The sequence below is a fragment of the Haemorhous mexicanus genome, chromosome 8 (assembly GCF_027477595.1).
Source record: "Haemorhous mexicanus isolate bHaeMex1 chromosome 8, bHaeMex1.pri, whole genome shotgun sequence".
Classification (NCBI taxonomy): Eukaryota; Metazoa; Chordata; class Aves; order Passeriformes; family Fringillidae; genus Haemorhous; species Haemorhous mexicanus.
The window spans coordinates 5,320,486-5,335,201 of NC_082348.1; the positions used below are offsets into that span (position 1 = coordinate 5,320,486).

The window sequence follows — 14,716 nt, forward strand, 5'->3', positions numbered from 1 at the left end:
TCTCATTTTCAGTGAGGTCCAGTCCTTCAGAGTCTAATTTCTAGCCTTTAGTTTTTGCAGTCTCATGCATTGAATGGAAAAAAACCCAAATCTGGAGGTTTTTTACTGTTTTTTTTTTTACCTCATGGCTTCAATTCAGCTGTAAATATTGCACCACAGGAGGCTCAGCTGGGTCCAGCTGCCATGGCTTTGTGTTGGGGTCAATTCCCCAGCCCCTTCTGCTGGAGATTCAGGAGCAGGACAGCAATCAGCACTTCTGAGCTGCAAAACAAACGGAATTTAAAACTCCCTAACTTGGCAGAAAGGACACAGCTGGGAAAAGCAGAGTTCATGCTTGCAATTCCACTCACATCCTCCCCTGAGCTGATCACCTAACTCTGTCCTTCTGGGATAATTTCCTGCATGCAGTCATGATGTGAGCCACGGTTTGAGGCAGCTTCTCTAAGAAATGAAATACAAAAGGGTATAAACAGCTGGTCTTTATTCATCTTTTAAGTAACTTGTTTCTTACCTCTTACTGTTTGCCCTGGACAGATGTTAACACATTGGTTCTCTGTTCTGCTAGAACAGCTTCATATTTTATTCTCTTGGGTTCCCACATATTATATTTTCTACACTTGTCTGAAAAAGTTACTTAATTTATCCTTTCAAAGCATCTGAACCAGCTTCATGTTTTGCTTGAGTCTGGGTCTCTAGAGATGAAAAACATCCCCTTACACTATTATACCTTTCTTTGTTTCTACTTTCCAGGGGAGTTTAACAGGAAGAAAGGTTTCAGACTTCATTACTTGTTGAAGCCTACAGAAAGCAAGCTGTATTTTCAGAGCAATGGCATTATTCTGGGCAGAGAGAGGCTATATTGAGCAGACCTAGCCTAAATACATCCTAAAACAGCCTGGAAAGGATGTTCAGAGTAAGGCAATGGAGGCTGGCTGCTTTCTGGGAGTCAGTTTACCTCTGCAACGTAGAGATTTCTCATAGCTCTCCTGGGCTTATTGCAAAACTTGGATCAAAAGGCTGTGCTCCAGGGAAATGCAGAGCTGAGGACTTTTGCCAGAGTAATTAATTTGTATTAATCTGAGTGCTTCATTTCACTAATGCTTCTCTCACTGCAAAATTAAAAAAAAAAAAAAAACACAAAACCAGCAGGTCAGATGGTGTAACAGCAATGAGTAGTCAGAACACAATTAGCAATTTTTTGCATTTCATACAAACACACCTTCTTGCTTGCATGGTTACTAATTAAGTCACAGGAAGATAAAATGTAGTGCTCGTCCCATATTTAATTACATTGACATCTTCTTGTTAGGTGAACAACCATAACATCAAAGTAGCATTTTGTGCTACATCCCTCTGCTGTTCTCCTTTTCCAGACAAGCTCTCAAGCCTGGCTTTGCAACCGGCGATCACCCCGGAGCTCGTGCAAGGCCGTGTCCACCTGAAGTGCAGCTACAGCCCCACTCCCCCTGAGCCCCCAGTGCACTTCAGGGTGCTCTGGTCTCGCCTCTCCAGCCCAGGGAAGAGGGAGCAGATCCAGCAGGAGACAACCCTGCAGCCGTTTTCCTACGTGGAGATGGACGGCGCCAATCTCCGCCTGGGAGACACGGTAACGCGGCTGCCACAGTGGCACAGGTCACACACACACAGGGATCTAACCTCCCTCCTAAACCTTTGTGGGGTTTTTATTAGTGCTGCTCCTCACTCCTTGTGCTTGGAGCTACTGCCCAAAAATGATCTGAGACTGTTTCACGGCAAGGTTATTTAATAACATTAACCGGGTTCAGGACCTGTAAAATTTCTGTGAATTGCAGTGAGTTCTTGGAAGGTATTTTACCACATTCTAAAGGCAAATTGAATATTTGCAGTTACACTGCACCTTGAATGCTGTGAGGTTTGTATAAGTGGTGGGTACATGTGCCTGAGCCAATTTTTGTTTAGTACTTTTTGTATCTTGCAGCAGAGATTTTGCAGCAGAGGCAGGCTCGGCTGTGTGCACTCAGTAATTTTTATATCCATGGACCAGAGACACAATAACATCATTTCACAGGAAAAAAAATATTATACATTTTAAAATAGAGGGAGATTCATTTTATGGGGTTTTTCTTCACGTTGTTCTGCCTCTCTGATTCCAAATTCCAGGTTCAATAGCATACTGAAAGATAGAGTTCATTACAAAACAATCTTTAAGAAGTATATTTGATGGCTTACACAGCAACAATGATCTGCTCTCAACAGCAACAACAACAAAACAGAAACCAATACAGATGGGAAAAAAAAAACTTGACTTGTGTATGAATTCATGGCCTTTTATGGTACAGAAACAAGACTTTTAAATTTAAATTAGGTTCATAACTTTTACAGGCAGAGGGACATTAGTGATGCTACAGCAAACAGAATAAATAGGAATAATGTCCTGGTGTTAAAAGGAGGTTGGAAATAGTCTTGGCATTTTACAGCTCTTCTTTGAGATCATGGAATCATAGAACACCAGCCCTCACAGAGGGTTCAAGGTTCATCTGGTCTAAATTTTCTTGACAAAAGCACAGTCTAAACAAGACAGCCCAGCACCCTTTCCTGCTGAACCTGAAGTGTCCAATGTTGGGAAATCCACCTCTGCTGAGATTACTCCAAAGGATAACTGTGCTCATTGTGAAAAAAATTCTTTTTGTGGTTCATCTGAATTTTCCCTCATCTTTTCCACATTACTACTTGTAAAAAGTGATCCTCCACCTTCTTTGTATCCACTCTTTAACAGCTGGATCATGGTGATGAGGTTTCCCTTAAGCCTTCTTTTATCAAGGCTGAATGAACTCAGTTCTCTGAACCTGTCATCACATGGCAGCTTCCTAGACTTTGGCTCATCTTTGTGGCCCTCCTCTGGACCCTGTCCAGCCTGCCCACACGTTTTTGTGTAGTGGTGACCCAAAGTGAACACAAAATTCCAGATGTGGCCTGAGAAACGCTGACTGAGATAATGATTTCTTTAGCCCAGTTCAGAATCTGACTGATGATACCCTCACATGTAATAAGATGAGGCAGATAATTCTGCCAGTTTAAGACAAGTTTGTGCTATGAAGAGATATTCTCATCCAAATTATTTCACTTGCAATCACTTCAAATTGTGTTCTAACACTCCTGAGGGATTCAGAGAAAATATGGTTCTGTTAACAAGTAGCATTGCCAAATCTTTATAAGACTTTTTTTATTGTATTGAGTTTCCAGTAAGCCCTTCTTTGTCCTCTGCTGAAACTACATGTTTAATTTAGTGGGTTTAGTGAGACTAAAGCATTCTCTTCCTTGTTAGGCTTCCTTAAAGGTCTTCATGGCCTATTAGACTAATTATAATTATCCATAAATCATCATGGGTGAAAAGTAGCATTACCAAGTGATGAAGCCACAGTTGCTACTGAGCATTCAGTTTTACAAAATAAAGATTTTAAAAAAAGCATTTCACTGTTTGCCATCCCAGCCTGGGTGTCCAACAGGAGTCAAAAGGGAGAAGGCTCTCACCTCCAGTGCTGTAAATATGAAGACATTTAGCATTTGTAGGGCCACCCTAGAGGAAAGGTGATGCCACTAAGAGGGGAACCAAACCCTGGCACCAAATTCCACCTCCCAGAGGCAATGGGTTGTCTCACCTGCTCAAGAAGGGTGCAGATGGGAGAATATTATCTCAGGCACCATTTAAGGGAGGCCAGATTCACACTGATAAGAGAGGGGAGACAGTAAATCAGGAGCACTTTCCAGTACTTTTCCCCTTTTCCATGCAGAGCCCAGTGGTAGCATCCCCAAGGCTGGGCACTGCCAGGGTGCACGAGGGGCATTCAAGGCAGAATTTGTCCCCCAGAACAGAAAATTTGCAGCATTTTGAAAACTACTTGCCATTTTTGAACCTTTTTAACTCATAATCTCTACTTGCACAATAACTTGCATTTGGTTCCACACATTCATGGCCTGAAGTCAGCATCTTCTCTGTTCCTTTCTTGACAAAAAACCACAGCCAAGCAAGACAATTTTTTTTTTACATCACTTTTTGGGTGGTTGATGTCAATGCTGTTCTTTGTAAAAACACCTCCAGGCAATAGGTCAGTCACATAATGGAATAGCTATTGATATATTTTAATACACAGTCAAACCTTAGAGAAGAATTGAGATTTACCAGCCAACATTCCTGAACTTGTATTGACTAAACAGCCAGTTATTTTTTAATAGCCATCATGTGTCCTTTCTTCCCCCCATCTTTGGGCTCCAATTTTGTTACTTCAGACAGTAATGCTGGCAGCATAACGTTCATGGAACTATTGCAGTCTTAAATAAATCTATAGCATGCCACTATTTCTCTATAAGCTCTGAAAGGAGCCTACTCCATCTGATATGAAAATCCTGGCATTCCTAAGCCTTATTTATGTGATAGTGACAGAGGTCATTTCATTCCTCGAGGCACAGCCATCTATAAATTATAGCAGCACGCTGTGAGTAATGAGTTATGCTAAGAAAGAAAGGTGTTTAGGAGAAAACTGTGCAGATTTTGCTCAGCACAGCAATCCCAAAGTTCACGTGGCGAGGAGCAATTGTCACCCTACATAAACCATGGTGCTCGTTGTAAAATAAGAATGTTTAAGCAAAACCAGCCTTTCTGAGCTCTCTGATAGAAGTGGCTGCTTTGCATGGCACTCTGCAGCAGAAGGAGATTATGCCCCAGCCAAAAAAGATAGCAAATTATTGCCTCAATATATAAAATAACTGTTCTTCTCTCACGAGGGAAAAGGTGTGAAATCTCATAGAGGGGTTTGGATTGGAAGAGAACCCAAAGATCCAACCCCCCTGCAAGGGCAGGGACATCTTCTGCTAGGCCAGGTTGCTCCAAACCCCATCCCAGTTGGCCTTAAGCACCTCCAGTGATGAGGCAAGAGATCTTACAGTCCTCTTGTTCTTGGTGCTGAAGAAAGCCAGATCTTGCAGAGCACTTACACTTCTTCTCTCAAGGAAATAGGATTTTTGTCTTATTGCCAGCACTTCTAAGAGATGCCCCAGCTCAGCCCAGGGGAGAGAAGCAGCTCATTCCAGGTGATGAATTCACTGCATTTATTGCATTTAGATGGAAAATCCTGGGCATATGGGCTCATAAATATCAAATCATATAAAGTCTGTACCTATGGAAATACTCAAGCACTTAGAAGGCCATCTAGAGGGTTTGCCCCTTCTCCTCTCCCAGATATAGCAAGGTGTCATCCTACAGACCCCCAGTCAGCACTGGCTCTCAGCATCTCCCCTTTGGGGTCACTCCTTGCCCTTGGCTCAGCTCCCACTGACTCAGACTCTGTCACTGCCCAGCTCAGAGGTCTGCAACAGCATCTGGACTCCAAAGTGACTAGGTGGCATTTCCCCATCTTAAGTGCTAATCCTCTCCCAGCTGACTGGATTTGTCAAAATCAACAGCAGGAAGAGGAAGACCTGCCTGTTTGTAGGTCACAGCTGAGTTTACAATTTCTTCCTCAACCTTCAGGTGGAAAATGAGAAGCATCCTCTCAGAAACAGAACTCTAGGTGAACTTGAGCAGAGACTTTAAAGCAGAAAGGGTCAGAGAGTCGATGAGCAAAACCCTGCAGATGATAAAACACCTTACTCTTACCCTGGGAAAATTTCCTTCCTTAGCAGAATAATGACCCAGAGTCAGCTCCCACACACTGCCTGGCCATTTGGCACCTGGGAAGAGCTGCCTTCTTCCTCTACAGCCAGCAGCAAAGTGAGCAGAGCTGGGCTACCCACAGTGCCAGGTCACACAGCTGCACCTGCTCCCTCCTCTCCACAGCCAGCAGCCCCTCACAGGGAGTGATTTGTGTTCTAAAGCTGCAAGGTCTAGTTCATTAATTAAATCAAAGACAGATTCTCCCTGCTGTCCCCTTCCTGCTAACCCTTCTGGAAAGCCTTCCCAGAGACTTTGTTCCTACTCCTTTCTGCAAATACCTACAGCCAGATCATTTTCTCAAGATAATGAGAACTATTTTTCTTTTCTTCCAGCTTCCCTAGAAATGTCATCCCTCAGTTCTGCTCATCCTTTGCTCTTTTCATCAAGGCTGTAAACCAGAGCTCCCTGCCAGCTCCCAGCAGAGTTTCTAACCCCAGCCCATTAGTGTTTAATGGAGAAGGCAATGGCTGCTGCAGTGCCCCAGAGCCATCAGGACACACCTTTCACCTGGCCTGGTGATTCCCTGCCCTGCCTCCACCTTCAGTCCAGGAGTGTCACCCTGAGCCCTGCAGCCCCAGCCTGCTCACACCTACAGGAGGGTGACCCAGCCCCAGAGTTAATAATCACCTTCTGCACCTTCCAGCAGCACCCAGATTGGCCTGCTGAGGGAATGGCCAGCAGGAGGGGACCCTAAAGGGCTCCTTTTGGGGAGAAGGGAGCTCCCCACAGCTGCCTTTGCTAACTGAACCCCCTGTACGAGCACAGGGGAGAGGCTGATGGAGAGGGAAAAGCTGGATCTGCTGGCAAACACCTCCAGCCTTGCCCCAGCCTGGGCTCCCCACACCACATTCAGAATTAGGTAGGGGAAAAGGTGAAATTGAAGACATTATTATTGTCAAAATAAGTAGAAACAACTGATTTGGAGGAAACTTGAATTCTGAAAGCTATAGGGGAAATGCCCACATTTTAATGTGCAAGTTATTAGGGAGAAATTTTCTGGGGATGGTAACAGGTCCTAGGATTAAAATTCTCCTGAATTGTTTCACAGAACTAACTGACCATCACCAAATTAATGACTGACTTCTGCTTTTAGCCAAAGAAACCACTCATGGGGTTCATGTCAAAATGGGTACAACTCTGTTTGAGTCCATGGAAGGGGGGAAATCTCCTCCAACACACACAAAGGGAGACACTTCTTAGCTAAAAGAGCCTTTTTTGATAAAAGTCTTGTGCCTAGAAGTTTTCTGCCCTATGGGAAGTTTTGCCAGCACACAGGGAAAAGAAAGCATCCCATGTTAAGAAGCAATCCAGTCATCCTGTCCAAGGGTACCTGTCCCTTTAAAAGAGATGATGAAAAAATAGAATTTGACTTTTTTTTAACAGATCCAATGAGTTTGTGGAAAAATACTTCCTAACTTGTCAACGGCCATCAGCATACTGCTGTCAGTGGTGCTTTTATCTCTTTGCTTTAAAAAGGCTGCATCCTGAGATGGGTGTAGGGGGGGAAGAGAAAAAGAGAAAGAAAAAGTTGATTACTGAAGTGCAGAAAAAAGAGTTAGTATTTAGCTGAAGGCAAAAAAAACCCCTCCTCCTTGGGATGACTATCATAATTATGTGACAAACTGACAACCTGTAGCTCAGTATCTGATGAACATATCTGCTGATTGTGAGGAGTGCACCCAACAAGGGTGGGAATTACACAAAAGATAGAAATAAAATGTAAATTGTGATGGCTGTCCATACATTTTGAATTTTGAAAGTTTGTGCTGACCTCCTAAAACACTGAAGGTTGGGCTGGGATGGACTGATAGTCTACAGAGATGTCAGTGTATCATTAGGAAGATTTTATTTGAGTGTTTGGTGCTTTATCTATAAAATATACCTCTAAAATAGATATGAAAGGAAATACAGGAAGGCTGGGTTCTGATATTTTCCAGAATATCACTGGGGAAGATCAGCAGGCCATCCTCTGTCAGTGCTGGGCATCCCTGTGCCTGTCCCTGGCAGCTGCAGCTCCCTCCCTGGCACAAGCACTCCTCGTGCTGGTCTCACAGGGAATCTCAGTGTGAACATTTTTGATTAAATGTTCCGAAGTGAAAAGTGCAAAGAGCCCAGTGAATGCAAGTACATCACCTGCAATGTGGGTGCATGTGATCTGCTCCATGAGCTCTGCAAGGGGCCAGTGCTGTTTGCTTTTGGGAGGGGGAATGTGCATTATCTGAACCCTCTCTCTGCTGTCACCACCTTGCCATATCCTGATTTTGCAGGCTCTCCCTGTGGCAGCAGCAGGAGAAGCTGCAGGAGCATGATCAACACTCACTTTCTGCCTTGCCAGCAGAAGAACTGTTTTGAAAAGTCTGTCAGCTGAACACGAGCCTTTAGGGAAGGACTGGAGATAATAAATATCTAATGATAACAGGGGCTTATTACCTTGAGGAGACAACAACTTGCTCTCCTTCAGAGGCAGGCTGGATAACTATGAAATATCTGAGGAATTTTAACTGTAAAGTGTCTCTGTGAGGTGAGATCTGTCTGTTTTCCCCCAGTACACCCAGTATGACCTCAAGGCTTCCATCTTGTTAATGTAACAAATGACACCATTTTCACTGGGCCAAACTGTCTGAAACTGTCTGCAAGAGAGTGAGAAAAATTGTGAAGGTAAAAACATCCCAAAAGGCACATAAGCCTGGGACTGAGCTGAACTGGAAATAATCCACTTGAAGAGCACAGAAAACACTTGTTTTTCCCCACAGCCCTACAAACGACCCTGTATTGCTGGTGGGGAATTTCTGCTGTGCACAAATGAGGTGGGAAAGAGGAGCCTTCAGTTTGGAGGAAACTCATGACTTGATGGTACCGAGGAGGGACTTTTAGGGTGCTAAAAGAAATATTGCAGGCTGTTGTGCAGTCATGATGACATGAATCTGGGAATATCCTGGTGTAGAACCTGCTTTGCAGGTAGTGGTCATGAGGGTCATGGCTGAGCCAGCAGGGGAGAGCTACAAGCATCAGCATGGCCAGTGAGTGATGCTGGATGATCTATCCAAAGGCATTTGTTATAATGGAAAATAAATTGGATTGGTCCAGTTCTTCCTTGTGGGTTACTTGAGGCTTAAAAAAGGCAGCAGCTATAAATATGTCATCTGAGTATCTGGAATTTGATTTAATATGTCACAATCTGTTACTTCATTTCCAAGAAGACTCAAAAAAAAAATATTCAGAACTATAGTTTCAGAGTCTATTGTCATTTGCTTTAAGGAAAATTTCTGTGTTTTAATCTTATGGTCCTAGAAATGATTTTAGCAATTTGCTTTTTCTGAAACCAACGAAACATTAAGTTGGCAGATGGTGCGCAGGCTCAGCAGAGATAAAAGTTGTGTAGCTGTGCTAGGAATACAACATAAGTGTCCTAGTACATTGTGTTTGGAGGGGTTTTTTATTTGGGTGAATTTTTTTGTATTTTTTTAATACAATATAAACCCTGTAGGCACATCTGCATCATCTTTTATAAAACTGTAAGGGAAAAAAAGGAGCTTCTCTTATTGCTGACACAGTTTCTGAGACTGGATGACTGTCAAACAAATTCAAATTTTAAAATAAAATACTTACAAATGTGGTACAGAGAGAAGATGCTTAATCCAGTGGACAGACTGAAGTCTGGGATCCCAAGAGCAAATGTCTGAATTCTGACAGTGATATCTTTGAACAATGTAGTTTTTCCTTAGTAAAATGAGTCAAAATCACAAACCAAGGTGTTTAAAAACTGCAGAAGAAAACACATTGTAAGCATAAAGTGTTATTAATTGTTGAGACAAAAACCATAATTCTTTGCTTATTAAATGCATCAAAAATTCTTCCCAATCTCAAAATTTACACGTAAACATTCTCAAAGCCTAAATCCCCAAAATATATCTCAGCAGTAGAATGAAAGCTTAAAAACTGAGCAACAGGAAGATGCATAATTATACGAATGTTATTTAAGAAATGCTATAGCATGTGATATTTATTTATTTATTACAGGTCTTTTGCACTGTCACAGCTTTTAGGAGGGGCTCTTCTGAGCAGCAGTCACTGCCTGAGGACAGCAAAGGTTTCTATGCTGGGATTAAGGTAATGCCCATGGCCCTGAGTCACTGACTAGGGAATGTTTGAAGATCATGATGAAGAAACATTAGTCCTGATGATCACAAGCAGTGCTGGTCACTGTGGGAAAACTGCTTTCAGTCTGTCTGTAAAACACCCTGAAGCACCACTGGCACTGTTGTGGTGTTTGTGAGATCCCCAGGATGAGGTGAGAGATGAGAATCTGACTCCAAGTTCTCCAAAGGCTGATTTATTATTTTATGATATTGTATTATATTAAAAGAAAATTATATACTAAAACTATACTAAAGAAGGAGAAAGGAGACATCAGAAGGCTAGACAAGAATGAATAATAAAAACCTGTGACAGACTCAGCTGGCTGGGATAGGACATTAATTAAAAACAATTCACATGCTGGGTAAACAGATCTCCAAACCACATTCCAGAGGAGCAAAACATGGAGAAGCTGAGGCTTCTCATCTTCCCAGGAGAAGAAATCCTGGCAAAGGGATTTTTCATAAAATATCATGGTGACATGGCACCATGTGCATGTGTAGACACTGATGTGCCACAAAGTTTGGGCAAAGCTCTGTGTGCTAGTAAATGTGCCCTGAAGAGCTCTGGGGGCTTTGTGGGATGGGAAGACACACTTACAAACCTACAAACAAAGGATGCACAGTTCTGTTGTAACTAAACCAGAACAAAGTAAAGACCAAATATGAATTTTTATCCATCATCCTGTTAGGGTCAGGCATTACAAAACAGAAGTTGCTGAAGATAAATTCACACTGAGTGCAAGGACCAGGTCTAATCCCACTCAAGGATTAGGCTGGCAGCCTGGCAGCCCAGGAGATTTTGGGATCTTCTGGGTACCTGAGTGTCACACCTCCATCAAAGGGGTTTCAAACATCTGGCAGCCCATTCTGTATGGTATCTGAAGAACAGTCTCTGAGGAATTTTTTTAAACATCAGAATTTTCCAGGGAGTGGAAATTCCCATTTCTGATTAGCCCTGAGTGCTGTTTCTGCTCTTTTCCCAGGACAATGGGCAGACAGAAAAGGCATAACCCCAGCTCTCTCTCCAAACCTGTAATATTTTATGTGCAGAGCAATTCTTCTTCCTGCCACAGCAGAGAAGGGGAATTGGTGAAAAATTGCAATTATTTTGCACCTGGTGCAGACTACAAACATAGAGTCCATGACCATGAGGTTATGCCAGACTTTATGCCATGGAGTTCCTCCTACTGCCCGGGGGTAGGAGCTCCTTTAAACCATGCACATTAAAAATTAAATAAATTCCACAGCATTATTCTCAGGCCTAATAAAAGCTGGCTTTCTGATTTGGAGATGAGAAGCAATTACACATTACATATGGGAACTGCAAACATTTTCTTAATTGCAAAAAATGTAGTTAAAGTATGTTAACAGCAATTTTACCTTATAAAGCTGAAGATTGCTATTGCAAAGTGTATTATTATTAAGGAGATTATAATAAAGATTATTATTATTTTGCAAGTAATATCTTAATAATTGGTTAAAACCACTTCAGACTTCATAGATGTCAGAGTTGCCTGATTAATCTGTCATCACTCTTGTCTATCAAAATTATCTTAAAATTCTTTTCTCATTTCCAGTTTTTGCCAGAATCCCTAGAAATTGCAGAGGATGGCAAGGAGCATGTTCTGACTGTCCTGAGCACGGTACCCATTGCCTGTCCTGGGCAGGATGATTCCTGTAAAATCACTTTGCAACTAAGTACTGAGGACTTGGGTAAGAGTTTTACATATTGACATCTAATCAATGTGATTGCTTTTTCCAGTGTTTAGGTTACAATGACTTCTAATAGAAAATATAATATATCAATACCAAAGGGCAGAAGCCATAAAATCAGCAAACTAGGCCATATTTTTATCTGCAAAATAAAACAGCTGATTACATCTGACAGATTTTTGAGAGAAAAAAACCCCAAAGCCATAAATCTGACTAGCAATAACCTGAACAGTAGTCTGTTGAGATTTATGGATGAAATAACTGAGAGTAGAAGAACTTATTTTAAATTCCAGGAGCGTAAAATTCCATTTTTAGGAGGTTTTTTTTGTAGCAGGAATGTTCTTAGGTAGAATAATTTCATTAATTATCAATAAAAAGCTCCCCTGCAGATTTATTATTCAGTAAATGCATAGTGAAGCCTTTTTTCTTTCTTTTGCTGGCTTATAGTTTTTGTCTAACTTAATACAGAAGGAAAAAGTCATTCTTGTGCTTATGTATTATTCTCTTTCTAAACATTTAGGGTTTTTTTTATTTTATTAACTGGAAAACATTGACAATGTCACAGAGAAAACTCTTGCCCTTTTATTCAATAAATGCTGTCTTCAGGTCAATCAGGTGGATTTGCAGTCCTGCCTAAGGGTGGCACGTGGGTATTTGCTTTCCATTTGCACTAAATAAAACACCCAAGCTTTTTTCTAACAAGTCACTTCTTTCTCTTCCTTAAGTGACTCAACAAGAGAAATGTTTAGAGATAGGATTACAGCTGCAATTTCTCTACCCACAGAAATCCAGCTCTAAAAAATGTTGGCAAAACCCAGAGAGGTCCTGGTATTTTTCTCTTTTTAATTCCCTTTCCCTCTCCTCACCATCAGCCAAGTGCTTAGACAGAAGAAAGAAAAATAATTTAAATGGTATCATAACACAATGAACTTAGACTGAGCAGCACCTTATGGTTCCAGCAGCTGTGTTGGCTCTCCTACGTGCAGTACTTTGCGTTTCTCCATGGCTCAGTGCTGCTCTGTTCTACACACTGCTCTTGGCTTGGAGTCTGGGCTGCTCCATCAGGAAAACATCCTCTGAGCTCATGGGAACAGATTTCCTTGGATAGCCACGTGGAGGAAAGGCTGCCTCACACTGAGGGACTGGGGTGTCAGGGCTGGTGTGTGCTGGGCCATCCCCACAGACCCCAACCAACTCAGACACTGAGGACCAGAGAGGAGTAAGTCCCAGTCATTTGTTTAACTCACATTTTCTTAGGCATCCATCAAGGCTTTCAGAATCCCTCTGACACTGAGAGCATGGGCCAGGAGGTCTCAGGTGGGGGAGGCTGAGCTCAGCACATTGGACTGGGACTGACCCCTCACCAAGGTCTCCTATAGCCCCACAGTGTGCACTTGACTGGAAGAAAGAGAGGATACAGGACTTGCAGAAGCAGCTCTATTTCCAAGCTGTCAATGGGCTTGATGTGTGGGTGCCAAGAGGTGCCAGGAGGAAGGCACAGCTCATCCAATTAACTCATATTTGAAGGAAGTTGTCACTGAAGTGGAAAATTCCTGTTAGTTTTGATCAACTCATTTCTGCAGCTTAAACTAAAGCCAGCTCTAGCCCTTGGTTGCTCCATCCTGAGGCTATTTCCTGGGATGACACTCGGGCTGTTATCTATTGAGCTATCTATATATACTTAAGGCTGAGGATCTGCTGCTGGGTGTCTGCACAACCACATTTGCTCTGAGCCTTTATTGTCTTTAGGGTCCATTAGTTTATCTGAAGGAACACTGCAGGCTTCTGAAAAATGTGTGCTGGCCACAGTGCTGGAAATTAAAAATAAAAACCATTTTAGCTGCAATTCGTTTATACCGAATAAATTAACTGACAAGCTCCTTGTCTGACTGAATCCATATAACTACTCTCTTGTGCTAATTATGTAGGGAATAAGTGATAAGAAAGCTAATTACAAGCACAGAAATATCTCTCCAAGTTCAGACAATATCATAATGAATGCCAAGGCACAGCAGAGCCACTGGAGTTCGGCTTCTGTTAAGTTTATCACTACTATTTTGACAAGATGATTTTCTTTGATTTTAAACTTTTGTTCTGGGTTTTGAGCACTGCTCAAGGGGCTGTAATGGCAATAACTATTCCTCATGGAAACCTCCAATTTAATTGAATCAAGAACCTTGAAAATGAGCGAGGACTTTTCTATAAGATGTGAGGTGAGGCAGCCTTTAAGGGTTTGATATAATACGTCATTAATATCTGTAGATTTTAGTTCAGTTCCCATAGTACTGTACAGGGTTAATTTAAATTATATTTCATGAGATTTTTCCATAAGGAATAAAACAGTGATTATTTGATTGTGTTAAAAATGCCATCTTAAAATTCTTTAATGCCATCTCTAGAAATTATTAAGCAATTCTACAAATGGGAAAAATGGTAAAAATCACTTACTTTAATATCAGAAAATCACTTGTTTGCATCTCAGATTAATTTTATGTCCACCACTTCTAGAACTTTATTCTTATCTGATGATAATTAGTGGTCTGGGACAGAAAACTAAGTACTCCTCAAGAAACGCTCTGAGTCCTGAAATCGGCATTTAGATTCTGACTGGCTTCAGTGGGACCACAGTTTTCATTTCCTATCAACCAAAGGATTCATGAAAGCTTGAGTGGCTTCTTGAGAAGAAAATGCACATTGTATGTAGTGCAGACCAGATGGCTCAGAACTAAATGCTGTCATAATTCAGTGTGTGTAAAGGAAAACACACCTATGGAAATAAAAATCCAGGTTTGCCCTTTACCTGAGACCTCAGCAGAAAGGTCAGGACCCAAGAGAAGTGGACACTGCCATTCTGGCTGTGTGTAGAGGTCCCTTTAGGAAAGATATGATGTGCCGTGCCATTGTCACACTGATTTTGTCACCACACATCATTTCTCTACCCACCACAGATGCTGACATAGCCAGTATCTCCATAGCTTATTATTTTTCCTCATTTTTGTAGTGAATTTATCAGCACAATACTTCTGTGAAGGATACAAATAAAACCATCATCGTTTTACAGATTGGGAAGCAAAACACCATGACATAACTAAGCCAAAAAATATAAATACAGACCTGCTGCATTTGCCTTGCTGTTGTGGATCCATAGTTCACCAAAACCTTACTCGAGAACCCT

The 14,716-nt window shown here is 41.8% G+C and overlaps 1 protein-coding gene across 1 annotated transcript in view; it reads left to right on the forward strand.

Annotated features, from left to right (window-relative positions):
• LOC132330286 (von Willebrand factor D and EGF domain-containing protein-like) overlaps positions 1–14,716 on the forward strand; it is a 164,849-nt gene that overhangs the window by 47,557 nt on the left and 102,576 nt on the right. Inside the window, exons 4-6 of the mRNA XM_059852350.1 lie at positions 1,374–1,606; positions 9,710–9,799; positions 11,406–11,541. Of these exons, the coding sequence (XP_059708333.1) occupies positions 1,374–1,606; positions 9,710–9,799; positions 11,406–11,541 (459 nt within the window). The remainder of the gene's footprint in view (positions 1–1,373; positions 1,607–9,709; positions 9,800–11,405; positions 11,542–14,716) is intronic.